The following is a 27,450-nucleotide window of genomic DNA, read 5'->3' as shown; positions in this document are numbered from 1 at the left end:
TTAGGACCAAACAAGAGATAGATTATTGTGAAATGCAAAATGGATGATTTTGATTACATTAAATTGAAAAGGTTTAGTGCAAACAGAAGCAATGCAGCCAAAATTAGAAAGGAAGCAGAAAGCTGGGAAACAATTTTTACAGCCAGTGTTTCTGATAAAGGCCTCATTTCTAAAATATATAGGGAACTAAGTCAAATTTGTAAGAACGCAAGTCACTATTAGAGAAATGCAAATTAAAATTCTGAGGTACTACTTCATCAGATTGGCTAATATGACAAAAAAAGGAAAATAATAAATGTTGGAGAAGCTGTGGAAAAACTGGAACACTAATGCATTGTTGGTGGAGTTGTGAGCTGATCCAACCATTCTGGAGAGCAATTTGGAACTATGCCCAATGTGCTATGGGACTGTGCATACCCTTTGACCCACTACTAGGTCTGTATTCCAAAGAGATCATAAAAAAGGTAAAAGGACCCACATGTATGAAAATATTTATAGCAGCTCTCTTTGTGGTGGCAAAGAATTCAAAATCAAGGGAACGCCCATCAATTGGGGAATGGCTGAACAAGTTGTGTTATATAAATGCAAAGGAATACTACTGTACTGTAAGAAATGATGAGCAGATTTCAGAAAAACCTGCAAAGACTTAAGTGCACTGATGCTGTGAATTGAGCAGAACCAGGAGAACATTGTACACAGTAACAGCAACATTGTGTGATGATTAACTGTGATGGACTTAGCTCTTCTCAGCAGTGCAATGATACAAGACAGGTCCAAAGAACTCATGATGGGAAATGTTCTCCATATCTAGAAAAAAGAACTGTGGATTCTGAATGCAGATTGAACCATACTATTCTACTTTTATTTTTGTTTTTTCTTTTTCGAAGGTTTTCCCTTTTGCTCTGATTCATCTTTCACAACGTGACTAATGCAGAAATATGTTTGATGTGATTGTACATATATAACCTATATAGGATTGCTGTCTATCTGGGGGAGGGAGAAAAAATTTGGAGCTAAAAATTTTATAAAAACAAATGTTGGGGGGCAGCTAGGTGGCGCAGTGGATGGAGCACCGGCCCAGGATTCAGGAGGACCTGAGTTCAAATCCAGCCTCAGACACTTGACATTTACTAGCTGTGTGACCCTGGGCAAGTCACTTAACCCCAACTGCCTCACCAAAAAAAAAAAACAAACAAAAAAAACCAAATGTTGGAAACTATCTCTGCATGTAACTGGAAAATAATAAAATACTTTTATGATTAAGAAAAAAATTAAAAAGAAGAATGTCTAGCACCTAGTGGGCACTTAATATACTGACTGCCAAAGTGACTCTCCTAAATTGAAGTCTGACCCTGGCATAGCCACCCCACCCTCCTCACCCAGTAACCTCAGTGGCTTGCCATTACCTCCAGGATCAAAGTCCTCTGTTGGCATGTACAGCTCTTCTCAACTGGAACCTAGCCTACCTTTCAGGATCTTCCATCCCACTCACCCTTTGGCCTTCTTGCTGTGGTCTGCACATGACACTCCCCCTACAGACCACATCCTCTAGGCCTCAGATGCCATTCCACCTCATCTTGGCCTCTTACCTTTCCCTGTCCTGCTTCAAGATTCAGCAGGAACCCCAGCTCTCCCCTAAGGGTCTTCCTGTCTAATATCTCCACCACCTGGCCTTCTCTTAGATGACCTCGGCTCCTCTGTAGATGCTTGGCATGTACCAAGTGACTTGATGCCTATGTCCCTCATTGGAACATAGGTTCCTTGAGAGTAAGGATCATCTTTGTACCACCAGACCTTAGCACCCACCTGGCCCAAAAGAAATGCTTAACAAGACTGACTAATGGAATCTGAGCATCAAATGCAGTGATATTCCCAAGTGGATGGCAGCCCCAGACCAAAGCAGCATTTACTAAGCAGCGGCTATTAAGAATGGAGAGAAAGGGAAGCCAGGCAGCTTACTGAACAGCACTGAGCTGCTCTGGATGCCCACGCACAAAGGAGGGACAGGTCTGTTTTCACTCCTCTGGCGTTGTCTGCTGAGAGGTGGAGCAAGGAGGCCAGTGTCATTGGATTGAAAAGGATGAAGTTTGAAAAGACTGGAAAGGTAAGAGAGAGCTAGGTTTTGAAAAGCTCTGGAGGCCAAAGTGAGCATTGTGTTTGCTCTTTGAGGCCACAAGGAGCCACCAGAGTTTAATGAGTAGGGGGTGACATGATCAGACTTGAACTTTAGGAAAATCACTTTAGAGGCTAAATGGAGGATGAACTAGAGCGGGGAGAGCCTTAAGACAGCCCACCCCTACCCCTAATCACCATCCCCAGCTACTGTAATAGTCCTGGTATGAAGTGATGAGGATGTGCACCAGGGGGGTGGCAGTGTCTGAAGAGGCAATCAATTCGGGAAAGCATAAATCAAAACAAATTCTATTCCCCTCCCAGCTCTGATGCTGAGTTCCTGACTTCAAAACCCTGCTTCCACTGCTTTCTCATCCTGGAATTTCCCTGGGCCTTCCTCATCTTGGAATATCCAATGGCACCATGGTCTTTTCTACTGGAATGCCTTTGCCAGGCCAACGCTCTTCTCCCACTGAGTTCTTCAGGAACCTCCATTTTGTGGAAGGCCCCAGAGTGGGCACCCTTCATTCCCCTCCTCGCTCTGATTCCTTCAAAACCATGCTTACAATAAGTCCATTCATTCCAGTCCCTCCCATCCCTCTTTAGTGCTCTACATGGCACCAGAATGGATAGAGCACTGGGCCTGGAGTCAAGAAGATTGGAGTTCAAATCCAGTCTCAAAAAATGTACTAGTTTTCTTACCCCAGGAAAGTCACAAATGGTGTCTTAAGGAAAGGATCTGGATTTCTGTGTCACATTTTAAAACATAAGATTTTTATAAAAGTATAAATTTCCCAGATTAACAGAAGAAATAGAATACTTAAGTAACCCTATCTTAGAAAAAGAAAGTGAATCTACCAAATATTTAGAGAATAATTAATCCAATATTATATAAACTATTTAAAAAAATAGGTAAAGGAGTCCTACCAAAATATCTCTTATGACAAATATAGTTTTGATATCTAAACCAGGGAGAGCCAAAATGGAGAAAGAAAACTATAGACCAATTTCCCTAATGAATATTGATACAAAATGATTAAATTGATGCCAATGATTTAAAAAAAATACTAACAAGAAGTTTATGGCAATGTATCACAAGGATCATATACTATGCCCTAGTGCAATTTATATTAGGAGTGAAGGACTGGTTCAATATTAGGGAAACTATAAGCATAAGTGACCATATCAATAACCAAAGCAACAAAAATCCTATGATTATAATGAACAGATGCAGAAAAAGCTTTTGACAAAAACAAATAACATAAAGCATAGGAACAAATAGAGCTTTTAAAAAAAAAAGATGTGTTATATACCTCAAGGACAAACATTATTTCTAAGTGGGATAAACTAGAACCTTTTCCAAAAACATCAGGGGTGAAACAATGATGTACGCTATCACAACTATTATTCAGTACTGTAGTAGAAATTCTAGCTATAGCAACAAGATAAGAAAAAGAAATTGAGGGAATAAGCCAAGATTGTAGAAAACTAACCCTCAACTATCCCTTTTTTGCAGATGACACGATGGCATGCTTAGAGAACAAGGGAATCAACTAAAAATAGTCTAAACAATTAACAACTTTAGCAAAATTGTAGGATATAAAATAAATTGACATAAATCATCAGCATTTCTATACATTACCAACAAAGGAAGAGACATTAAAAGGAATTCCATTTAAAATAAATGCAGACAATATTAAATACCAGGGAGTCTACTTGCCAAGATGAAGCCAGGAACTACATGAATACAATTACAAAACACTCTTCACACTCATAAAGACAGATCTAAATAACTGGAGAAATATTAACTGCTCATAGGTAGACCAAGTTAATATAATAAAAATGACAATACTACCTAAATTAATTTACCTATTTAGTGTCATACCAATCAGCCTGACAAAGAATTACTTTATAGAGCTAGAAAAAAAAATAATAACAAAATTCTGCTGGAGGAACATAAGGTTAAGACTATCAAAGGAATCAATTAAAAAAAAAATGTGAAGGAAGGGGGCCTAGCCATAGCAGATTACAAAAAAATAATCATCAAAATGATCTGGTACTGACTAGGAAATAGAGTGGTTGATCAATGGAACAAATTCAAAAACATTAAATATATACAAAATCAAGTGATCATAGTAACCTAGAGTTTAATTAACTGAAAGATCACAGATTTGGGGGCAAGAGCTCACTATCTGACCAAAACTGCTAGGGAAGACTGGAAAGCAGTCTGGCAGCAACTGGCATAGACCAGTACCTAACACCATATACCAAGAAAGGTCAAAATGGGTAAAAGGGTTATATCATAAGTAAATTAAGGGAGCATGGAAAAATTTACCTGTTAGATCTATGGATAAGTGCAGAGTTTATGACCAAGCAAGAGTTAGAGATGTTCATGAGAGGTAAAATACATAATTTGATTACATAAAATTTGAAAGATTTTGCACAAATAAAACCGATGAAGCCAAAATTAGAAGTTGGAGACTAGGGGCAGCTAGGTGGCACAGTGGATAGAGCACCGGCCTTGGAGTCAGGAGTACCTGAGTTCAAATCCGGCCTCAGACACTTAACACTTACTAGCTGTGTGACCCTGGGCAAGTCACTTAACCCCAATTGCCTCACAAAAAAAAAAAAAAAAAAAAAAGTTGGAGACTAGGGGAAAAATTTGCAGCAAGTTTTTCTGATAAAGGTGTTCTTTCACAAATTTATACACACACACAAAGGATATGAACAGGCAGTTTTCAGAGGAAAAAAATCAAAGCTATCACCAGTCATATTAAAAAATGCTCTAAATAACTAATAATTAGAAAAATTCAAATTAAAACAACTGTAAGGTACCATCTTACATCCATCACATTGACTAAGATGACAGAAAATTAAAATGACAATGCTGGAGAGGATGTGGGAAAATATTCCAATGTTAGTGGAACTGTGAACTACTCCAAACATTCCGAAGAACACTGTGAACTATGCCCAAAGGGCTATAAAACTGCATTCCCTGTGATCTAGCAACACTATTAGGTCTATGCCCCAAAGAGGATCAGAGGAAAAGAACCCATATATACAAACATATTTAGAACTTCCCCTATTGGCCCTATTTCTAGTGAAGGAAGGAAGGAAGGAAGGAAGGAAGAAAAATGGAGAGGATACCCATCAATTTGGAAAACGGTTGAACGAGTTGTAGCATGTAAATGTGTTGTAATACTATTGTGCTATAATAAATGACAAAGGGGGTGGTTTCAGAAAAACCTGGGAAGACTTGTATGAACTGATACAAAGTAAAATGAGCAGAACCAGGAAAATAATCTACAGAGTAACAGCAATAATATAAGGAAAATCAATTATGAAAAACTTAGTGACTCTGATCAATACAATATTCTACCGCAACTCCAAAGAACTAGTGATATAAAATGCTACCCACTTCCATATACAGAACTGCTGGACTCAGCATGCAGATTGAAGTATAATTTATTTTTATTTTATTTTTTGTTATTGTTGTATAAATGGGTATCATATTTCTTGCCTTCTCAATGGGTGGGGGAAAGGGTAGAAAGAAAGAGAGAATGTGGAACTAAAATGTTTTTACAATTAAACAAACAAAAAAACACAGGCATGAGAGGTTCCTGTCCAGAAATGGAGTGCCTCTAACTAGGGCTGGTAAGAGTAGGTCTATTGTGGTACAAACATGTCATGAAATATTACTATCCCATAACAATCAATGAATACATTAACTTAAGAGAAACATGCAAAGACTTAAATGAACTGAAAGAACAGAATAAACAGAAACAGTAAAGTAACATACAGAAAAACAAAATGATTGGAAAGAACAAGAAGGAATAAAAAATGTGAATGCTATCATGACCAAGAAGCCTGGCCCCAGAGAAGAACTGAGAAACTGCTCCTCCCTCCCTTCTTTGCAGATGGAGGGAGAAGTGCAAACTAGGTGTATGGAATATATATATATATATATATATATATGGAAAGGCTTGTGGATTTAGGGGGAAGAGAAGAAGGATATGTTTAGAAGTGAGTATACATACAGCCTTGGAGTCAGGAGGACCTGAGTTCAAATCCAACCTCAGACACTTGACACTAGCTGCGCGACCCTGGGCAAGTCACTTAACCCCCATTGCCTTAAAAAAAAAAAAAAGTGAGTATAATAGCAAAAGACAAGTGAAAAATAAGGGGGAGAGGAAAAACTATCTACTCTAAAAAAAAAAAAAAACCCACCCCAAAATAATGTATAACTTATATCAAACTGCTTGCTGTCCTTGGAATGGGGGCGGGAAAGGAGGATGGGAGAAAAATCTGGAACTCAAAAAAATATCTTTACATGTAACTAGAAAAATAAATTAATTTTAATTTCATTAATTTTCAAAAACAACAACACGATACCATACAGGGCAGATAAATACAGAATAACAGTCAAGATACTCAAATTTAAAAGACATAAAAGCCAAGAAAGGAGCCAATAATAAATAGCAAAGCCTCAGATGTCTACAAACAAATTCAATGGAATAGGGTTAGGACTTTGACTCTAATGACTTCCTATCTTGTCTTCATGATAATTGCATCTTTCGCAATGTGGGAGAACCAGGTGGCGAGAGAAACATCTGTCAGGTTCTGACTCTTACCAAAGATCAAAAACTAACCAGTCTGGTGGTCTTGTATAAGCAGTCAGAATCTCATAGAAAAGCAACTACTCCATCTCAGAATTTGTAATAGAGGAGAACAATCAGACACACATCCCAATTTTGGAGGAATAAATCTCAGAGTTCAGAGAAACTTTAGGTGGGATGCCATGAACTAATTATCTAATTGGGCAGGGCAGCCTGAGAGTAACAGGAAGCTCCTGTGGAAGCAAAAAAGGGTGATCTCCAATTTATAGACAGCTGGAATTAAGTAGTAAATAAGACTTATTGAGTCATCATAATATTAAAGTAATAGTAATATTACTGTTACAATACTATTATAATAAACAATAATGAAAATCATATTAACAACAATAATAATAATGCTTAAGGTTTGTGAATCTCTGGACATAGATTATGTCATTGCAACCACATCACCCTTGTGGTATGGGTTATTATTACCCCCATTTTACAACTGAGGAAATTGAGACTGAGAGAGATTAAATAACTGGCCCAGGGTCACACAACACTTAAGTGTGTAAGAAAGGTTTGCACTAAAGTCTTCCTGACTCCAAGTTCCACCAAGGTACCATGGAGAAAGCAAAACCTTTATGAGATCTTTCTAGATGACTATCTACTAACAAATATGGGCACACACCAGAAGAGATCAGACATTCCTCACCATTTTGGGCAAGATCAAAGGAGCGCTGTTCTCACAAGATGACTATTGTAGGAATTTCTGTGACCTGGAATATCCTCAACTCATCCTGGAAGCCCATAAAGCTGGATGGTTCTATCAGGATCTAACATCACAAATTGTGGAGCTGTCTTGTCTTCTCTTTCCATTAAAAACAAAAAAACAAACAACCCAACACTCCATTCTTCATTTAGCCTTTCTTTAATCCATACTCTGTAGTGTGAGGTCCTTGCTGGAACTTTCTGGATTCCCACCAAAGTGTCTAAGATGAGGGTTGGGCTGTGCTAATATAAAAATGACAACACTACCTAAATTAATGTAGATCATCAATAGCTTGCCAAACAAGATAACTTTTGTGGTAAAAAGTGAAAGCTTTTAGAATTGGTTAGCAATAACTGAAGGACGCCAGTTTTTGAAGGACCATCCTTTCAGGGAGGAGACCGTGATGAACAGCCGTGCGTCTGCTAAGCACTCCACTTCCGGGGTGCGAGCTTAAAGGCAAGGAGAGAACGGAAGTGGTGCTTTTCTCTGCTCGCTTGCTCACACACACATGTTGACTCAGGTTCAACATCGTGGTCCTTGGTGATTGGCCTGGTCCTCCGTAATAGTACCTGCTTGACGTAGTTCTCAGCCTCAGAGGTGGCCTTGGGATTTGGTGAGTTCTATACGGAATATAGACTAAAACTATTTATTTGTATTTCTACTTTCCTATTTCTCTAATCAGCATCACCTTGTTTGTTGGCTAATTAATTCCCAAACAATAAAAGCTAAGTAATCCATTTCTAACTAAAGCTCAGAGGTTTCTTTCTCTTACTGGTCTGGGAGATATATAAGGGAAAGGTTAAAGGGGAGTTTAATGCTCTTATATCCAATTTTAAATCTCACACTTTATAGACAAAATTCTAACAAAATCCACGTGGAGGAGACAAAGGTAGAGAATCTCAAGGGAAACAAGGAACAAAAGCACAGGGGAACTGGTCTCCCCGGACCAGAGCCCAAACTATGCTGCAAAGCAATAGTCATCAAACCAACCTGGGCCTGACTAAAGAAAGCATGGAAGAGCCACAAACAATGGAATATAGCAGTAGAACCCAATAAACCCCAGGCAGAGAGCAGCATCTCCATCTGCAGACAATACGCCACAAATGGATGCATGATGGAGCTTTAATAAATCTCATCATAAACCAGTTAGAGGAGAATGAAAGAAATGCCTCTCCCCATCATACACAAGAAAAGATTCCTGATGAGGCACAGTGTGTCAGCAGCTCTAAGGCCCCAAAGGAGCTGAGGTTGGAAGGAAATCAAAGGGAAATCCACAGGGTTCTTGAGAAACTCCACTGGGAGACAAAGGCAGAGGCGCCTAGAAGAGAGAGGCCTGCTTCTGGAGAGCAGCTGACCATCTCACTGTGCTTCTGTTTGCTGTGAAGAAGAGAACCACCTTTGGACTGCAAAGGTCAGAAACAAAATGACTAACAAGGAGCTGATAGCCAAGATAAGAGACAGATAGTAAAAGGACCAAGATGCCCAGTTCCCAGGCCCAGATAATCTGCATGCCAAAGTCCTAAAAGAACTGGGGGAAGGGAGGACTGTGCTACCTCTGCACATCGTTTCCTAGTTGTTTTCTTTTTCTTTTTTTTTTTTGTTGGGGCAATGAAGGTTAAGTGACTTGCCCAGGGTCACATAGCTAGTAAGTGTCAAATGTCCGAGGTCACATTTGAATTCAGGTTCTCCTGCATCCAGGGCCAGTGCTTTATCCACTGCGCCACTTAGCTGCCCCCCTAGTTGTTTTCTCTAAGTCCTGGGTGTGGCTGGGTAAGTCAACTCCCAGGTACCTTCAGTGGAATTTCTCTTCCCCCAGGATTACTGACAAGCCCAGGGCCCTGGATCTCTGAGCCTTGTGTGAAGGTACTTGAAGGAAAGCAGGACTAGGGAAGGGTTCCAAGCCCTAAATGCTGGGAAGAAACCAGAATCTACAATGAAATAAGGCGGGCCTTGGCGACTGAACTCCCCTCCGCGGTTTGGGACATTGACTGTTAGTCAGTGGGGGAATCTGATAGGAATCATTTGCCTACGTTCTGGCAAAGCACTTGACAAAGCTGCTCAGACTACTTCTATTCTGAACCCGGAAGGCAGTTTCTAATAAGGTACACGAGAATTCACCTGCATTTGATCTATGACTTGCATTAAGGCATGGTGACAACCCCACTAAATCAGCAGATGACACAGCTGGGTGGAACAGCTCACACGCAAAAACTGGACAGACTAAAGCACAAGAGACCCCTCCCTGGATGATAGCTGCACAGGCCAAGCTGAAAGCAGAGCTGGTGATGGGGGTGGGGGCTCTTAGGTTAACCCCTCCCCATCAGTGGCAGTTGGTCAGAGGTTGGTATTAAGGAGGGCCCAAGGCTCTTGGGCTCTAGGTCTCAGGCTGAATCCACCAAGGAGCATAATACCCTATGTCTCTGCGTAACTGGAGAGTTCTCCATGTTCAGACACACACATGGATCGAAAACCTCTCTAGGTTACCCATCTAACTGTAACGCAAACTATGGGCATTTCTTCATCCACTTGGTTTTTCCTTTTACATGGTTAGGCCCAACTACTTCGAAGGATTTGGAGCTCATCCAGGAAGCTCAGTGAGCCCAGCCCACAGGCTCTACTGAAATAAGCACTGAAGGAAAGTAAGAAGCAGCATCAGTAGGCAAGCCTGCCTTGACTTGGACCATGGGCTGAATCTCAGAGGCAGCAACAAGTCCCTTTGGGGAGCTTCCACCTCCCGGTTTTATGCCACACAGATTAATAAAAATCAGAGGGTTCTAGGAGGTTCTCTCTCTCTTGAATAGATACAAAATTGGATGGAAATCTCTCTCCACCTCCTGGCTTTCCTAGCTTCCTTTAAGTCCCAGCTAAAAATCTTTTACAAGAAGCCTTTCCCAATCTACCTTAATCCTGTAATGATTGGATGTTTTTGAGAACTTTCATTGTTTGATTTGATTATTGACAAAGCTATTTTAAAGTTGTGTTAAGCTCAATTTTGTAGGAAATTTTCCTGGCTGATTACCAGCATCCACACATCAACCCCTGAAAAGACTTCCATTCCACGACTACACCTAGAGGACATCTGAGAAAAGACTTTCAGAGACTTTAAATGAACAGTTTTGATTTGTTGTTTTTGTTGTTTTTTTCTCTGTTATAATATACACCATCTGTAACATGTACTCTCTGCAGAGGCCCTCCCTTTGCAAGACTAATGTCAAAGCGTCGGTTCATGAGGACAAAAAAAAAAAAAAAATCACCCCTCTGGACAAAACTTTTCTCTCTTCCTTTTCTATATTATTGTTCACATATTATTAGTTAGCAATAGTTATTATATTCTTTTTACTGTTCCGTCAAGGAAACATTTTGTTTCTTGAGGAACAACAGGGGGGACTGTAATGATTGGAATGACGCCACCTACTGGAGACTTGCTGTGGAGAGCTCCACCATGAGGAAAATGCCTCAGAGGCATTGTGGCTTTTCCTTGGCGTCAGGAAATGACGCTTGCTCATGGGTGCTGTCTATCAAGTCTACCAGCCAATCAACTGGAGGAGCCTCCTATGGTCTGGGAGGAGACAGGAAGGAGGAAAGGGAGCCTGCGCAGAGAGCGCGGGCCCTTTTGGCTTCCGGACTTGATGGTGGTGGCGGCAGAGGACTACACAGGAGATTTGAGGAAAGATAGGAATGCCAGACTGTTAGAATTCTGTTCTCAATCTTTTTCTTTCTATTTTCCAATAAACCCTTAAAAACCTAAACTCGTTTTATCAGTGATTTTTAGTCAGTTTCCCCCAAACTGGGGGAACACATTAGAATCCACATTTAGAATCTTAAATTACACAATCCTAATGCATATTTTCTGCTAATTATTTACTATTTCTCCTGTATATATTTATTTTTTTCTCCCTCATTAGACTGTAAGCTTCTCAAGGGAGCTTAAATATCTCCCATGTTCAGCATCAGTCAGTCAATAAGCATTTTATGACGTGCCTACTATATCCCAGGCACTGTGCTAGGGAGCTGGGGTTACAAAAAGAGGCAAAAGAAAGTTCCCACCCCCAGGGAGCTTACGATCTTTTTTTTTTTTTTTTTGGTGAGAGGAGCTTACAATCTAATGGGTAAACCAACAAGCAAACCAATATGTACCAACAAGTTGTTAGTAATGAAGAGAGGGAAGGCAATGGACTTGAGAATTGGGAAAGGCTTCCTCTCCAAGACAGGATTTCAGCTGGTACTTAAAGGACATCAGGGAGGGCAGAAGTGTTAAGGCTAAAATTCTAGCTAAACTGTCTAAAATATCTAATGAGTGGTCGCCAATAAATTATTAGCAAGAGTTAGACTTTTAAGCATTTATTAAGGAGAATAAGAATTTGGTAAAGAGAGAAGAAAAGGCCTAGATTCCTATCTATTAAAGGGAGAGCACATTTCTAGCTCCCTTCTCCACCACTGAATCTGCCCATAAGAGCTCTGTGGAGAGAGCAGTTCTGGTGGAATCCGACTGGAAGCCAGACTGTAAGGGCTTAAGAAAAGAGAGAAAATCTGGCCTCAGACACTCACTAGCTGTGTGATCCTGGGCAAGTCACTTAACCCCAAGGAGCAGGAAAAGAAAACGGCAGACAATGCCAGTATCTTTGCCCAAAAAAACCCCAATAGGGTCAGGAAGAATTGGAGATGACTGAAAAACAACAGAACACAGAAAAAGGGAAAGAAAGTAGAGGCACCAATTGTAAAGGGCATGAGAGGGACATATGGATATGACCCTCCACTGAGATGGAAAGTGCCCCCCCCCTTCGGCCTAGTGATCTGATCTCAAAGTCTTAAAGTCCTTTACAGCCCCCTATTTCTCTCCCTCTATTTTTTTCTAGAGAGGCAATAATGGGAAGCTACTATCCCCCCCCTTTCTAAATATAGGCATATCAACTTAAAAACTGTTTCAAAGAGTCTGCACTGAGACATTACGTAGACATGATAAAGTTGTTGCAGAAACTGAAAATGTTGCAAAATAAGTAATCGCTAACATTCCAGGAGAATGATTTATGGCTGAACCCAATTACCGCATTTTGCTCAAATTAGATGTCTGTAAAAAGTATAAAAACTGCTTGATTTCTAATCCCGGTGTGTCACACCTCCTGGTTGTCCCAGTGAGTGTGGTACACCTTTCTTTCGAAAGAAATAAAATCAATGCTTTGGCCTCCTTTCTCCTCGAGTCTCTATTACAGGGGTCAGTGGGTGTACTCCCATCCCACTCAGGCAGAACAGACATAGTATGATTGTTAGGGGGATGGAAGGACTAGGTGAGGATTTTTTCAGGATGGGGGGAGTGGCATGTTAACAGGCAATAAAGGAGGGGGTGTCAAAGCAATCCATCAAAACAAATGCTTTTTAGTCTACAAATAAGAAATGCCCTGGAACCTGTATTTTCTCTTTCAGTTAATCTGTGATGGGCTGCTATGGAATATTATCTGAGATGAGAAAGGCTATTGTTTCCCTTCCAATTCTTTCCTGAGGCTGGCTGTCAATTCATGGGTCCATTACTCTTCCAAAGAGTTGACAGTAAAGATGGACAGGAAAGTCGGCATCTAGAGTTTGGTAGCTGATGTTTTCAAGTCACCTCTCCCCCATTAGTCAGACCTGAGATGTTTTTCCAAAACTTGGCTATCTTTCCCAGTATCTCATCATCATCATCCAATCATGGCTTCCAATACTGGTTTGTCTCTTTTTGACGTTTGGTCCGGAGCTGCTTTTTCCATTGTTGTTTTCTCTGTATAAGCATTAAAAGGACCATGAGGGTCAAGTCCAGATGTAGCAGGTGCACTGTCCTTAAGGGTGAAAAGCTGTGTCCATAGGGTCTAGAGCATCAGACTTGAACATGGGCTGTGTGGCCCTGATCAAGTCACTGACTGCCTCAATTTCCTCATCTGTAAAATGGTAATACTGAAAGGACCTACCTCTCAGGGTTGTGTGAAGATCAAATAAAATCATAGTCATAAAGTACTTTGCAAATGTCAAATAGCTACATGAATGCTAGCTATCGTCATTACCATTATTATTAATGTTATAAACATAAGGTGTTTTGGGCAGCTAGATGGCACAGTGGATAGAGCACCGGCCCTGGAATCAGGAGGACCTGAGTTCAAATCCAGCCTCAGACACTTAACACTTACTAGCTGTGTGACCCTGGGCAAGTCACTTAACCCCAATTGCCTCACTAAAAACAAACAAACAAACAAAAAAAAAAAACATAAGGTGTTTATCTCAGTGGAGATTTAATCTGCACTAAGACACTTGAGAAACCTTAAATATGTGTATTTATGTACACACGGGTTTTCTGCATCCACAAATACGCATGTACATACATATGTAGACACATGTATGCATCTATCCATATGGATTGCACACATGAGTATACATATATTTGGAGATATTCCTCCCCCCCTTTTTCCTGTTGCCTGTCCAGTTTCAGCCTTCAGTAGTCTCAGTATGTCTTGGCTTAGTTGGGTCTTTCACTAGCTTTCTCTAAACTGGTTTTACACCCACCTTCTTCTCTTATTTATCAGGAAACACTACTCATTTTCTTCTACCATCCTTCTCGATAGCACTTCTATTTGAATGGAGCTCACACGCAGGTCCTGCTCTGAGGCAAATTAAGGAGCTGACAGAGTTGAATTTCTCCTGTGTCCAAAGGCAACAAGAAATATAATTTTGGGGGGCACTACCATGTTTTTGATAAGACCACCATGAAAATAACTGCAACTTATTCACTGACATCATCTGCAGATGCCACAGAAGTACAGAAATTTTGTGAAGAGTTTGATAAGACTCTAACCCAAATTAAATCAATGTAAACAACGGCCCAGTGAGAATGGTTGAGAATTGGGGGTTAAAGTTGGAAAGAAAATATGGATAAGAATAAGAAAAGCCAAAGATTTATAACTAACCAAAAAAGTCTCCCTTTCTTCTAGAAAAAAATCAGAAAGCCGGCCAAATAATGTCACAAAAGATGGAATTAATTACATTTGAATAGCCAGAGCGTTGAGTCCTTACTGATACTGAGTCTGTGGGCTGACAGTCAAAGCACATGTCTGAACAAAAATCAAAATGACTATATGCAATTAAAATACTTCAGTCCTGACCTATTATGTTACTGTCAGAAAGTAGGGTTATGGACAGAAGAAAGGACATCAGCACCACTGACTATAATTCCATACACAAATTTAACTCACTGAATAAGCCTGCATAATGCAAATACCAGAAGAGCCTGAAAAACAGCAACAGTTTAGCCACAAACAATTAGCATCTGGCAAGCTGAGAACTGTGCAACCAAGGGTGCACAAACCTATCTGCAAAGAGCAACAGATGAATGGTAAATGAAAGGGTAACTAGGGAGTTGTTAGACTATAGTCTAAGTACAATTTCGGCATGTTCCAGTGAAAACAATTGTGAGTCTGTATCATTCCGCAGCGCATAACCTGCGTGACTAGGAGCAAGTTTAACACCTTGGAACCTATGTCCTCATCTGCAAAATGCAGCAGGTGGGCGCCAGGAGAGGTAGCGTTCCTTCAAGCCATGAGGCTACGCACAAATACAGGGCATAGAAATGAATGGAAGATGATACAGATGGAGGAATATTTGAAACACAGAAATACGTCCAAGTGTAAAGAGCTGTAAGTCTAGCGTTAACTGGACTTTTGGATCTCCGCCTGCAGCTGCATAATATGTTTGACAACTGAATGAAAATGCCACCACCCTCCCATCCACACAGCCCGGGGACAATGGCATCAAAGGACATCAAAGAAGGGCAGCCTTAAGTACCAAGAAGTCCTTTGTGGACCCAGGAGACACCTCCCTGTCCCGCTCTGCCCCAGGAGTGGAGGTGCCTCTTCAGACATCTTCGCCCACCCCCAGAGGGCCTGGCCCCAAGATCTGATAACATTGTTTCCAGTCCCGGGGCTGGAACAAAGTGACATTTACACAACAAAGCACGCAGGGGGCACAGCCAAGGGAGCCAAGGCAGATGTGCCACCCGCATTGCTCCAGTGGCCTGGGACTTGAACCCACGTCTTCCGGCCTCTGAGCTCTAGGTCCAGCCCCAACCCCAGCCATGAGCGCGCGAGGGCGCGCGCACACACACACACACATGTATGTCTTGGCTTAGTTGGGTCTCAGACTCACACACACACGGTACAAGCATCGGGTGACATGGCTCCCTCCTCTAGCCCAGGATCCAGTTACTCCAAGGATGCAGATTACGGCCTCTGGCCAGTCTACCCACAATCCCACAAGCCGACTCCAGCTGCACCAGTGCTCGGGCTACGCGTTGGGCACCGAGGCCGCCCGACCCCAGCTGCAGAGGGGAAGTGGGGGGTTCGGGGAGCAGCCTCAAGGGGCTCTCCTAGGCTAGGCAAGAGGAGCAGGAGGGCTTGGGGGGGGGTAGCTCGTCCCGGCATCCCGGCGGCCCCTGGGAGCCACAGCACGTTCTGGAGCGGCGGGAGGGAGGGAAGGGGCAGCCCCAGGGGCCGCGCGGGCCGTTCAGGCGGCGACAAGGTCACAGGCCAGGGGGCGGGAAAGGCCGAGCGGCTCAGCCTCCCCGCCCCCGCCCCCTCCCCGGGCAGGGCTTTGAACGCTGCCCGCACAGACCGAGGGAATCCCGGGGCCCCGCCCCGCCCCGCCTCCGGCTCCGGCTCGAACTCGGGCCCGGCTCGGGCCTCCCTCCGTCCCTCCCGGCCGCCGCCGCCTCCGGTCTCACCATCGGAAGCGGTCTCTCCTCCTCCAGGGCCCGGCTGCGCCATGAGCGGCCCGAGCGGACAGCGGGGCCGGGGCCGGGACAGGCGCGGCCTCAGCGGGCGCCGGGGCCGCCGCGGGAACCGTGGGGCCAGGCCGCCGGCCGCCGCCGCCTCCTCATCCTGACAGCCGCCCGGGCGCACTTTGCGCAGGCGCCGCCGCCGAAGCACGTGACTCAGTCCCACCGGGGCGAGGAGGGGGGCGGGGAGAAGGGAGGGAGGAGCGAGTGCACTGGAGAAGGAGAAAGAAGAGAGTGACAGCTGGAAGAGGCAGAGCGGGCGGAGAAGGGGCAGGGCCATAAGGGAGGGGGCGGAGATAGGGAACAGCGACAGCTGGGAGAAGCGGAGCGGGCGGAGAAGGGGCGGGGTTTGGGGCGGGGATAGAAGAGAGTCCGCTGGGGAGGTAGAGCATGAGAAAGGACTGGGCTAAACTGGAGGCTAGTCAATAGACGTTGATTAAACGTGTATTATGTGCCGGTGTGCTAAGCTCTGGGGAGACAAACAAGAGGCCAAAAAACAGTCCCCGCCCTCAGGGCGCTTAAAATCTAATCGGGGAAACACCATGCAAACAAATATATACAAAACAAGTTCTATAGCACAGGAGAGAATGGAGCGACGGAAGGCCCTGGGATCGGGAGGGGGTGGGGAAGGCTTCCTGTGGAAGCCATGGACGCAGTATGGGGAGATGAGGGACGGCTAGAGAAAATGCCGGGAATCGAGAGAGGGAGGCCGGGGTCACTGGGCCGAGGGGGACCTGGGGTTTATGTACGGTGTAAGAAGACCAGAAGGTTAGTAGGGGGCCCAGTAGGAACCTCGGCTGGGAGAGGGAGAGCCGAAGGAAAAGGAGCTGGGAGAGGGACAAATGGGAGGTGCAAACCTGGAGAAGAGGCGGGGCTAGAGGGAAGCGGCCGCAAGAAGGCAAATTGGAGAGAAAGGGCGGGGCTATGGGAAGGGGGCGGGGCTACAGGAGGGGGAGAAGAGGCGGGGCAATGGGGGCGGGGACACAGGACAGGGAGAGCCGCAGGAGGTGGCTAGAGAAGTAGGGAATGACAGCGGTAGGAGCCGCTGGGGAGGCGATGGGGGGCGGGAGGGTGGGGAAGCGGAGGAGCCTCGCCTCCTTCTTCTGGCGGTCTCCCGGGGGAACGCCGGGAAGCTACCTCTCCTTTCCCCACTGACTGCTCACCTGGACCTCATCGCGGTCTCTGAAACGCTCACCTGGCAGGACGACCATCCCGAAGCGACCCGCGCTCCTTTGGCTTTCCGATTTCTAAGAGGGTTAGAATTATCTCTCTTGCCTGTAAGTCCCGAAGTACAACTTTGCTTGGGGAGGGGGTGTCGGAATAAAAATCACTTAATCAGGCAAGTCAGACCCTGGCCCACCAGTTTTCTTCATTCCCTGTTGGAGGCAGCTCAGCCCCGAGACCTGCTTCCAATCCCTACAACCATCGATGAGCTGGAAAAGGGTCCGCCTTGCTCATTAAAGCCCTTAGCGTAGTGCCTGGCACAGAGGGGGTGCTTAATAAATGTTGTTTCCCTCTCTTCACGAAGAGGACTGATACCCCACCTCTACAGCCGCTAATGCTGCCTCCTGCTCAGCACTCAGTCATTCTATGGGGAGGTAGCCGTCCCCACCATGTGCCAACTAAATGACACACACAGGGCAGGCATCGAGACACCCTAAGAGAGAGGGAGGAGGCAGCATGTGCCAGCCAAGTCAAATCACCACTACCCCGATTACCTCCTCCTCCTCTTCCTCCCCCTCCCCCTCCTCTGCAGCCACTGATAAGGAGACTGGCCAGAACCCTGAACCTAGGAGTCTGGGAGGATCCAGGTGTCCATCCCAGTCTCCTTCGGCATCATCCTGGGAAGCAACCCCTGGGGGCTACTGCAGGTGCTACAGCCACAGCGACAAAAGATCTAGAAAGTTCTTCCTACTAAAGTCTTTGGCACTGTCACAGTTCAACATCAGAAACCATGGCTTTGTATTCAATACGTTTTACTGATGTCTTCTTTTTTGTCATCCCCAGTTTTCTCTGTTATCCATTACCCCCTCTCTTTGACCAGAGAGTTATCCCATAAAACAAATTATTTTTAAGACTGTCTCTCGGGGCGGCTAGGTGGCGCAGTGGATAAAGCACCGGCCCTGGATTCAGGAGTACCTGAGTTCAAATCCGGCCTCAGACACTTGACACTTACTAGCTGTGTGACCCTGGGCAAGTCACTTAACCCCCATTGCCCTGCACAAAAAAACAAAAAAACAAAACAAAAAAAAAAGACTGCCTCTCTCCAAAAGGGAGGGTAAAGGGGGAGGGAGCCCATCCAGCCAATACATTGAAACAATCCAAATCATGTGCAATATATAATACTTGTGGACCTCCCACCTCCACAGAGGGGTGGGTTGGGAGCACCCTTTCATATTTCTTCTTTCAAGATATGTTTATTCAGGGGCAGCTAGGTAGCGCAGTGGATAGAGCACCAGCCCTGGATTCAGGAGGACCTGAGTTCAAATCCGGGATCAGACTTGTACTAGCTGTGTGACCCTGAGCAAGTCACTTAACCCCAATTGCCTCACCAAAAAAAAAAAAAAAGATTTGTTCTTTGTAATTTCCCAGTATTGAATATCGTTCCTTTTCAACGTATTTTTATTTGTTGCATTAAATATTTCCCAATAACTTGTAAACAAACTTTTAACATTCATTTTTGAAAATTGAGTTCCAAATTCTGTCCTCTCCTCCTGCCCTTCCCTCACCTTGAGAAGACAAGTGGGAAGTCATGCAAAACCTATCTCCACCTTAGCCAGCCACATTTAATTTTGACTGTGTGGTTGTGCTGTGGTTTATCAAATTTTCATTTCCTTCGGTATACTGTGTACCTAATCTGTTTCACCCATCAACCTCACAATTTCTTAATCAATACCAAATGGTTTTGATTACTGGGGTTTTTTGTACATTTGAGATCTAGCAGCACCAGGCATACTTGTCTCCTAGGCTGGTTTCTTCCTGCCTGCAGGGAACAGAGACTTCATTGCTTCTTGATTCTGCCTATCTCCTGACCTTGTCTTCCTGCAGAACAGAGAAATATTTTATCAAGTCTGTACCCCACAACTGCTCCCCTGCCTGAGCTATCCAACACCCTGAGAGGGTTCCACCCTCAAGCTGAATGCTTAAGTGATATTAACCCACCTGAACTAATTTATCAATGACTGGCAAATTCCCACATGGTTATATCTTCCTCATCCCAGTCATTCTGAACGCCTGGACTGTGCCATTAGCCATACCCTGTTCTCCCTCTCTCACTTCCCACTGCCTTATTATCATCCTTCTTAATCCAATCCCCCTAACTACCAGTGTCTCATAATAACACCCACTAAGGTCACCGTGCTCTCTGGAATGTTTGCTTCACAGGTAACAAACTTGTTTTCACCTTAATTGTTTCCCTTTCCCACTCCTTCCATCTTATAGCTCTCAGTGAGACCAGCCTCTCTCCTAATGACACGGCTTCCCTAACCACCCTTTCCAGCAGTAGCGGTAGTATCACTCATTCCCTTGACTTATAGTCAAGGTAGGGAAGAGAAAGAATAAACATTGACATAGCACTTCCTATGGGCCAGGTATGTGATAAAATAATGGGACTTGGCAGATGCCCAGGAGCCCCCACCTGAAGTTTGATTTGGAATTGATTGAATTGGGTGAGACTGAGAGACTAAGTACCTCCTTGTGATGATTAAATCTGGACCACACCTGGCTGGCCCTGAGGAGGGTGATGTTTTCAGAAGTTGAACCTAGTTAAGGTTGATTAAATTGAGATCTCATTTGGCCAACCCTGAGGAGAGTGTGTTCTCAGAGCCTATGGACTGTGACATCAACAGGAAACAGCTCTTGACCAATCAACTTGAAGAACCTCCCATTGGGGGAGGAGGACAGGAAGTAGGAAGCAGGGGATGGTGGACTGGAGCTGGCTCTTTTGGTTTGAGACATTGGCTTGGTGGCAGGACTTCACATGGGCTGTTAGGAAAGCTAGGATTATCATAACATAAGGAATCTGTTCTCAATCTTTCTCTCTCTTCACTATCTTATAATATATCTTTTAATAACCCCTTCAAAGCCTAAACTCTTGCTGAATTTATCAGTGGTTTTAGCCAGTTTCCCCAAAAACTGGGGGGGGGGGGGGAGGGAAGGACAGATTAGAATGCACATTTAGATTTTTAAACCACAGTTTCCTATCCACTGTGGCACTGTCAGCAGCCTCTACGTGGCAAGGAAATCATAATACTTCTGGCTCCCCATTGCCCATGTCCAAGCTCACTTTCCACCACCATGACTCAGTCACCTCTTCTCATTTTTGAGGTTCACACAATCCATATTTGCCATCCACTCAAAATGCTTGTACCTATAGTCTACAGACCTCCAGGACACTCTCCTTTTCCCCTCAGTGAGTCTTTCACTTTTTCTGCAGCTGCTGCCCTCGATCTAGGAGACTTCAACATACAGTGATACTCCTAACCTCAGAATGCCATTCATTTCCCATAACCAACTCACTATGGCCACCTATAAAAATGACCACACCCTTGATCCTGCCATCATCTACAAATGCTCTACTCCCATATTCAGGACCTCTGACACTCCCAGATCTGTTTTCATTCCACCTCCCCCCTCTGCTCTGTACCTCCCAACCTTGTTTTTCAACCACATCATGACCTCCAATACCCCAACCCCTCAGTTCTCTCCCAGGCCATCTCCCTTGCATTATCCACTCTTTCTTTCTTCCCCATATAAATTTCTAAAGTGCAGGTGCCTAATAGCCCTGGAAAATTGAGGGTTTGATTTTGTGGTTGTAAATCCAGACTTGATTTGGCTGAAATTTGTCCTGTAAATAAATTATGATGTAGAGAAATGCGTAATTCTATTAATTGTGGCATCTATGCAAAAAAAAAATATTGAAAAATGCAGCGACATCTGAATTACACTCCAGGGTTGGAAATGTATTAGTTTCGTGATCTTAAGCATGTTATCTTATCTCTTTTTACCTCAGTTTCCTGATCTATAAAGAGAAAAACAATAATAGTACTCACCTTCCAGGGTTGTTGTAAGGATCAAATGATAAAGTAATTGTGAAATGCTTAACACAGTGACTGACATATGGGAAGCACTATATAAATATTGACTATTGTTATTGTTATGATTTCTTCAATTGGATGTAATTATTCCATGCTTGATAATTCTATACCAGATATGATTAATTCCCTTTTTTAGTTTTGATTTTATTTTATTTTAATTGCCTTTTTAGATATGCTTTACCTAACCCTAACCCTAACTTTTTTTTTTCTGGTGAGGCAATTGGGGTTAAGTGACTTGCCAAGGGTCACACAGCTAGTAAGTGTCAAGTGTCTGAGGCTGGATTTGAACTCAGGTCCTCCTGAATCCAGGGCCAGTGCTCTATCCACTGAGCCACCTAGTTGCCCCCTAACCCTAATTTTTTTTTTCGGGGCAATGAGGGTTAAGTGACTTGCCCAGGGTCACATAGCTAGTAAGTGTCAAGTGTCTGAGGCCGGATTTGAACTCAGGTACTCCTGAATCCAGGGCCAGTGCTTTATCCACTGAGCCACCTATCCACCCCCCTAACCCCAATTTTTAAAAGAAAAGTTAAATGAATTACATGTGGAGACAGATAACAGTACTATAAGAATGGGAAACTTTAATCTTCCTTTCTCAGAAGTAGATAAATCTAACCAAAAAAATAAGAAAGAAGTCAAGGAAGAGAATAGAATTTTAGACAAGCTAGATATGATGGATATCTGGAGACAACTAAATGGGAATTTAGTTCAGGATACCTTTACAAAGACTGACTATACATTAAGACATAAAAATTTTATAGTTAAAAACAGAAAAGCAGAAATATTAAAATATCCTTTTCAGATCACATTGAATTAAAAATTATGTTTAATAAGGGACAACATCGATTAAAAAGTAATTGGAGGTTAAACAACCTAATCTTAAAGAATGAGTGGGGTAAAGAACAAATAATTTCAATAAAGATGACAACAATGAGACAACATATAAAAATCTATGGGATACAGAGGAAAAGTTCTATCTTTAAATGTTAACAACAATAAAAGATAGAGCAGAACAATGAATTCGGTAGCAATTAAAAAAAAAACTAGTAAAAGAACAAACTAAAAATTTCCAATAAAACTAAACTGGAAATCCTAGAAATTAAAGGTGAGATGAATAAAACTGAGTGTAAAAAAACAAAATTGAGTGTAAAACTAGGAGCTGCTTTTATGAAAAAAACAAACAATAAAATAAACTATTGGTTGAATTGTTTTTGTTTTTGCTTTTTTGCAGGGCAACAGGGGTTAAGTGACTTGCCCAGGGTCACACAGCTAGTAAGTGTCAAGTGTCTGAGGCCAGATTTGAACTCAGGTACTCCTGAATCCAGGGCCAGTGCTTTATCCACTGTGCCACCTAGCTGCCCCTGGTCGACTTGTTTTAAAAAGAAAGAAAACCAAATCACTAGCATTAAAAAAATTAATGAAGATGAAATTAAATCAATTATAAGGAGTTATTTTGCCCAATTATATGCCAATAAATTTAACAATTTAAGTGAAATGGAAGCATATTTGCAAAATATAAATTACCTAGATTAGCAAAAGATGAAACAGAATATCGAAATAGACATATTTTAGAAAAAGAAATTGAATAAGTCCTAAGTGACCTTCCTAAGAAAAAAGCACCAGGATCAGATGGGTTTACAAGTGAATTCTATGAAACATTTAAAGACCAGCTAATCCCAATATTAAGTTACTTGGAATAATAGAAAAAGAAGAGGTCCTACCAAACTCCTCTTATGAAACAAATGTGATACCGATACCAAAACCAGGAAGAGTAAAAACAAAGAAAGAAAATTATAAACCAATTTCATTAATGAACATGGATCCAAAAATCCTAAATAAGATACTGGTCAAAGATTACAACAATATATTACAAAGATCATACATCATGACCAAATGGGATTTATACCAAGAATGCAGGGATGTTTTAACATAAGGAAAACTATTAATACAATTGATTATATCCATAATAAAAATTTTGTTACAATCATATCAACAGAATCAGAAAAAGCTTTTGAGAAAGTACAACACTCATTTCTATTAAAAAACAACAACACTTGAAACTATAGGTATAAGTGGATTTTTCCATACTTTGATTAAAAGTAGTTATCTAAAACCACTATTAAGCATTATTTGTTTTCTTTTCTTTTCTATTCTTTTTTTTGGTGAGGCAATCGGGGTTAAGTGACTTGCCCAAATGGGGCAGCTAGGTGGTGTAGTGGATAAAGCACCGGCCTTGGACTTAGGAGGACCTGAGTTCAAATCTGGCCTCAGACACTTACTAGCTGTGTGACCCTGGGCAAGTCACTTGACCCTCATTGCCCCATACATGCGCGCGTGTGCGCGTGCACACACACACACACACACACACACACACACAAGTCTATGGGTGACTTGCCCAGGGTCATACAGCTACTAAGTGTTAAGTGTCTGAGGCCAGATTTGAACTCAAGTCCTCCTGCCTCCAGGGCCACTGCTTTATCCACTGCACCACCTAGCTGCCCCCAGTAAGCATTATTTATGATGGGGACAAGCTAGACTTCCCAGTAAGATCAAGTGTGAAACAAGAACGTCCTCTGTCACCATTATATAATATTGTATTGTTAATCCTAGCAACAGCAATAAGAGAAACAAATATATAGGGAATGAGGTAACAAAACTATCTTTTTTCAGACAATATGATATACTTGGAAAATACCAAAGGCAACTAAAAAGTTGAAACAATAATTTTAGCAAAGCAGCAGGATATAAAGTAAATAGCAAGGGGATTCTTACAGCCATTCAGATCTTGTATGATCCATCTCCCTGAGGCAGCATCTCCATATGATTCTGGGGGGGGCCCAGCTTTCCTGCCCCTCCTGCAGCCAGGTCAGTCTGATGTTCTTGAAGAAAAAGCTGAAAGTTAAGCATCTTCCCTCTTTGGACCTTTCTCCAAGTCACATTCATGGACTGGAGTGATGAGGAGAGAGAGAGGACAGAGCACCCATCCCATCCCCTCCATTCCAGGGGACACAAGAGCAGAAAAGAAACCACAGTCCCTCTTCCCTATGTCTCCCCAAAAGCTACTCTCAAACTCATATATTACCCACAACCACCAAGAATCCAGTCCCTCAGAGGGAAAGGGGTTATTTAAATGCTGGTCCCTGAAGGAACCCAGGACCATGGACAGCACCATGAGCAGCTGGACTCCTCTGACACTATGAGCCACAGGAAAGAGAGTGACTGGGAGGTGGAGGGGCAGGGTGGGTGGAGATACAACATCATCCCTATCCAGGTTTCCAGGAGCCCCTGAAGCTGAGCAGGACAGCTGCTCTGCATCAAGTCTGCATTGGCTTCATTTCCATCCTGTTCCTTTCCCCGGCCTCTCCCAGCCTCTGGGAGCCACTGTCAGACTCGGGGTCTCAGGATAGAAGGCTAGGAAGTCCTATCCATTGTCACTATAGTATCAGAAGTCCTTGGGGCTGCTGTCTTCTTGGAGATCCCAGCCAAGCCTGACCTGGAGGATGTGAGACTCTGACCTCTTACCCCTTGTCACTGCTCTGTCCGTAGGACCCAGGACCCCAGGTTCTGCCTGGTGATTCCCCAACCCACACTTACCTTGGCCCTGACTAGTCTGGCTTGTTATCTTTTGAAGGATCCCCCTTGTTTCCCAGGGACCAAGGCTCCTTCTCCCAAACCTCAGAAGCCTGTGTCTCATTCTCTGTTCTACAAATTTCCTGGGGTATCCATCTAGGACCTCTGCTGGCATATCTGTTTTTTGTTTGTTTGTTTTGGCGAGGCATAAAAGTGACTTGCCCAGGGTCACACAGCTAATAAATGTCAAGTGTCTGAGGCCGAATTTGAACTCAGGTCATCCTGAATCCAGGGCCAGTGCTTTATGCACTCTGCTGGCATATCTTACAAAGATTTGATAAGACAGCGAGCCAAAGACTGGGTAGAGATGTTGGATGGAGACATTCTTATATGCCAGTGAAGTCACAGTGAAGCTGGTGGGATGCTGGGAAGTAGGGACACACTCAGATCTGGGGTCCTAGCCTCTCTGACCCCAGGACAACCCTTCCTCATATTCCTGGTCTCCCACATTCACCTAAACCCCCAGACAAGTACCCTTCTTTGTGTAATAGGGTCATGAAGTGGCTCCTTCAACTTCCTACATGGTCAATTGGAAACAGGCAGAGAATGTTGGCTCACATTCTGTATAACTCATTAAAATGAATAAATCTAAGTCTGCTCCCAGATTCCATTACACTAAAATCCCACAGGGTACAATTCTTATTTACATCCCTCTCAACATATAGCCACTAGGTCACCAAGAAACTCTCCTGCTTGCCTTAGCCCCTTTTCCTCCCTCATCCTAAATCATAGACTTCATTTAGATATAGATTTTCTTTGGCATTTGGAGGAATTAAGATCTAATTCCACCATAAAACCACCCCTTCCTCAGCACTGGCCCTGATTCATGGGGAGAGAAAGGGAATCTCAGGAACTAGGAAAGAGAAATCTGTCCTAACTTAATAGAAAGAACAGAATTTGCAACCAATAGCCTGGTGACCTTGACATTGTTTTCTGTCAAAATTAAAAGATGTAATATTAAGACTGGTTACTGAATTCCTAGAAACAGAAGCAGTGACCCCAGAAAGCAAATGTGGTTTCATCAAGAATAGGGCATGTTGAATCAATTTTATTTCCTTCTTGAACAGAATACATAGGCTGGTAGAAATGCTGGTTTTAGCAAACTTTGTTAGTTTTTCATGCTATTATGGAAAAAAGTGGAAAGATACAGGCTAGATCATTGGTCCTCAAAATGTGGTCCAGGGATCCCTATTTGCTTTTTCTCCCACCCCACTTCCCCATTAGATTGTGATCTCAATGGCAGGAACTGTCTTTTTTTTTTTTAATACTTCAATCTGTATTTAGATACCATCAGCTCTTTCTCTATAAAGGGACTGCATTTTTCATAAGTCCTTCTGATAGCATCCTGTTCATCATTTCTTACATCACAATAGTGTTCCATCCTAATCTCATCCCACAATTTGTTTAGCCATTCCCCAATTGATGGGCATCACCCAAATTTCGAATTCAAAAAAATAAACAATAAATACTTTACAGATATCATCCCTTCATATTCAATTCACACCTGTGCCTTCTGTTTAAATATATTCCATGCAACTGCCCTAATAATGAGAAAGTTCTTATGAGTTAGAAGTATCATCTTCCCATACAGGAATGTAAACAGTTTAACCTTTTAATATCCCTCATGATTTGTTTTTCCTCTTTACCTTTTTATGCTTCTCTAGGGTCTTATATTTGAAAGTCAAATTTTCTATTCAGTTCAGGTCTTTTCACCATAAATGCCTGAAAGTCCTCTTTTTCACTAAAGTTCCATTTTCTCCCCTGAAAGATTATACTGAGTTTTGTTGGGTAGGTGATTCTTAGTTGTAATCCCAGTTCCTTTGCTGTCTGGAATATCATATTCCATGCCCTATGATCCTTTAATGTAGAAGCTGCTAAATCTTGTGTTATCCTAACTGTGGCTCCACAGTACTTGGATTGTTTCTTTCTGGCTGTTTGCGATATTTTCTCCTTGACCTGGGAGCCCTGAAATTTGGCTATATTCCTGAAAGTTTTCATTTTGGGATCCCTTTCAGGAGGTGATCAGTGGATTCTTTCAATTTCTATTTTACCTTCTGCTTCTAGAATATCAGGGCGATTTTCCCTATTTGTGGAGGATGATGTCTAAGCTTTTTTTGATCATGGTTTTCAAGTAGTCCAATAATTTCCAAATTATCTCTCCTGGATCTATTTTCCAGGTCAGCTGTTTTTCCAAAGAGATATTTCACATTGCCTTCTATTATTTCATTCTTTTGGTTTTGCTTTATTGTGTCTTGATTACTCATAAAGTGATTAGCTTCCATTTGCTCAATCCTAATTCTTAAGCAATTATTTTCTTCAGAGAGCTTTTGTATCTCCTTTTCCCTTTGGCTTTTCAAACTGTTGACTTCTTTTGCATGACTTTCCTGCATCACTCTCATTTCTCTTTCCATTTTTTCCTCTCTTTATCATCAAAGTACTTTTTGAGTGCTTCTGTGG

The 27,450-nt window shown here is 42.8% G+C and overlaps 1 protein-coding gene across 2 annotated transcripts in view; it reads right to left on the bottom strand.

Annotated features, from left to right (window-relative positions):
- Positions 1-16,395, bottom strand: part of RABEP1 (rabaptin, RAB GTPase binding effector protein 1) — a 78,325-nt gene extending 61,930 nt beyond the window's left edge. For both annotated transcript variants that reach the window (XM_043993195.1, XM_043993196.1), the window contains exon 1: positions 16,217-16,395. In XM_043993195.1, coding sequence (XP_043849130.1) covers positions 16,217-16,259 — 43 coding nt within the window. In that variant the 5' untranslated portion in view covers positions 16,260-16,395. The remainder of the gene's footprint in view (positions 1-16,216) is intronic.
- Between the last annotated feature and the right edge of the window lie 11,055 nt (positions 16,396-27,450).

The sequence above is a fragment of the Dromiciops gliroides genome, chromosome 3 (assembly GCF_019393635.1).
Source record: "Dromiciops gliroides isolate mDroGli1 chromosome 3, mDroGli1.pri, whole genome shotgun sequence".
Classification (NCBI taxonomy): domain Eukaryota; kingdom Metazoa; phylum Chordata; class Mammalia; order Microbiotheria; family Microbiotheriidae; genus Dromiciops; species Dromiciops gliroides.
The sequence above is the reverse complement of the archived record's forward strand: the minus strand, read 5'-3'. Positions and strand labels throughout refer to the sequence as shown.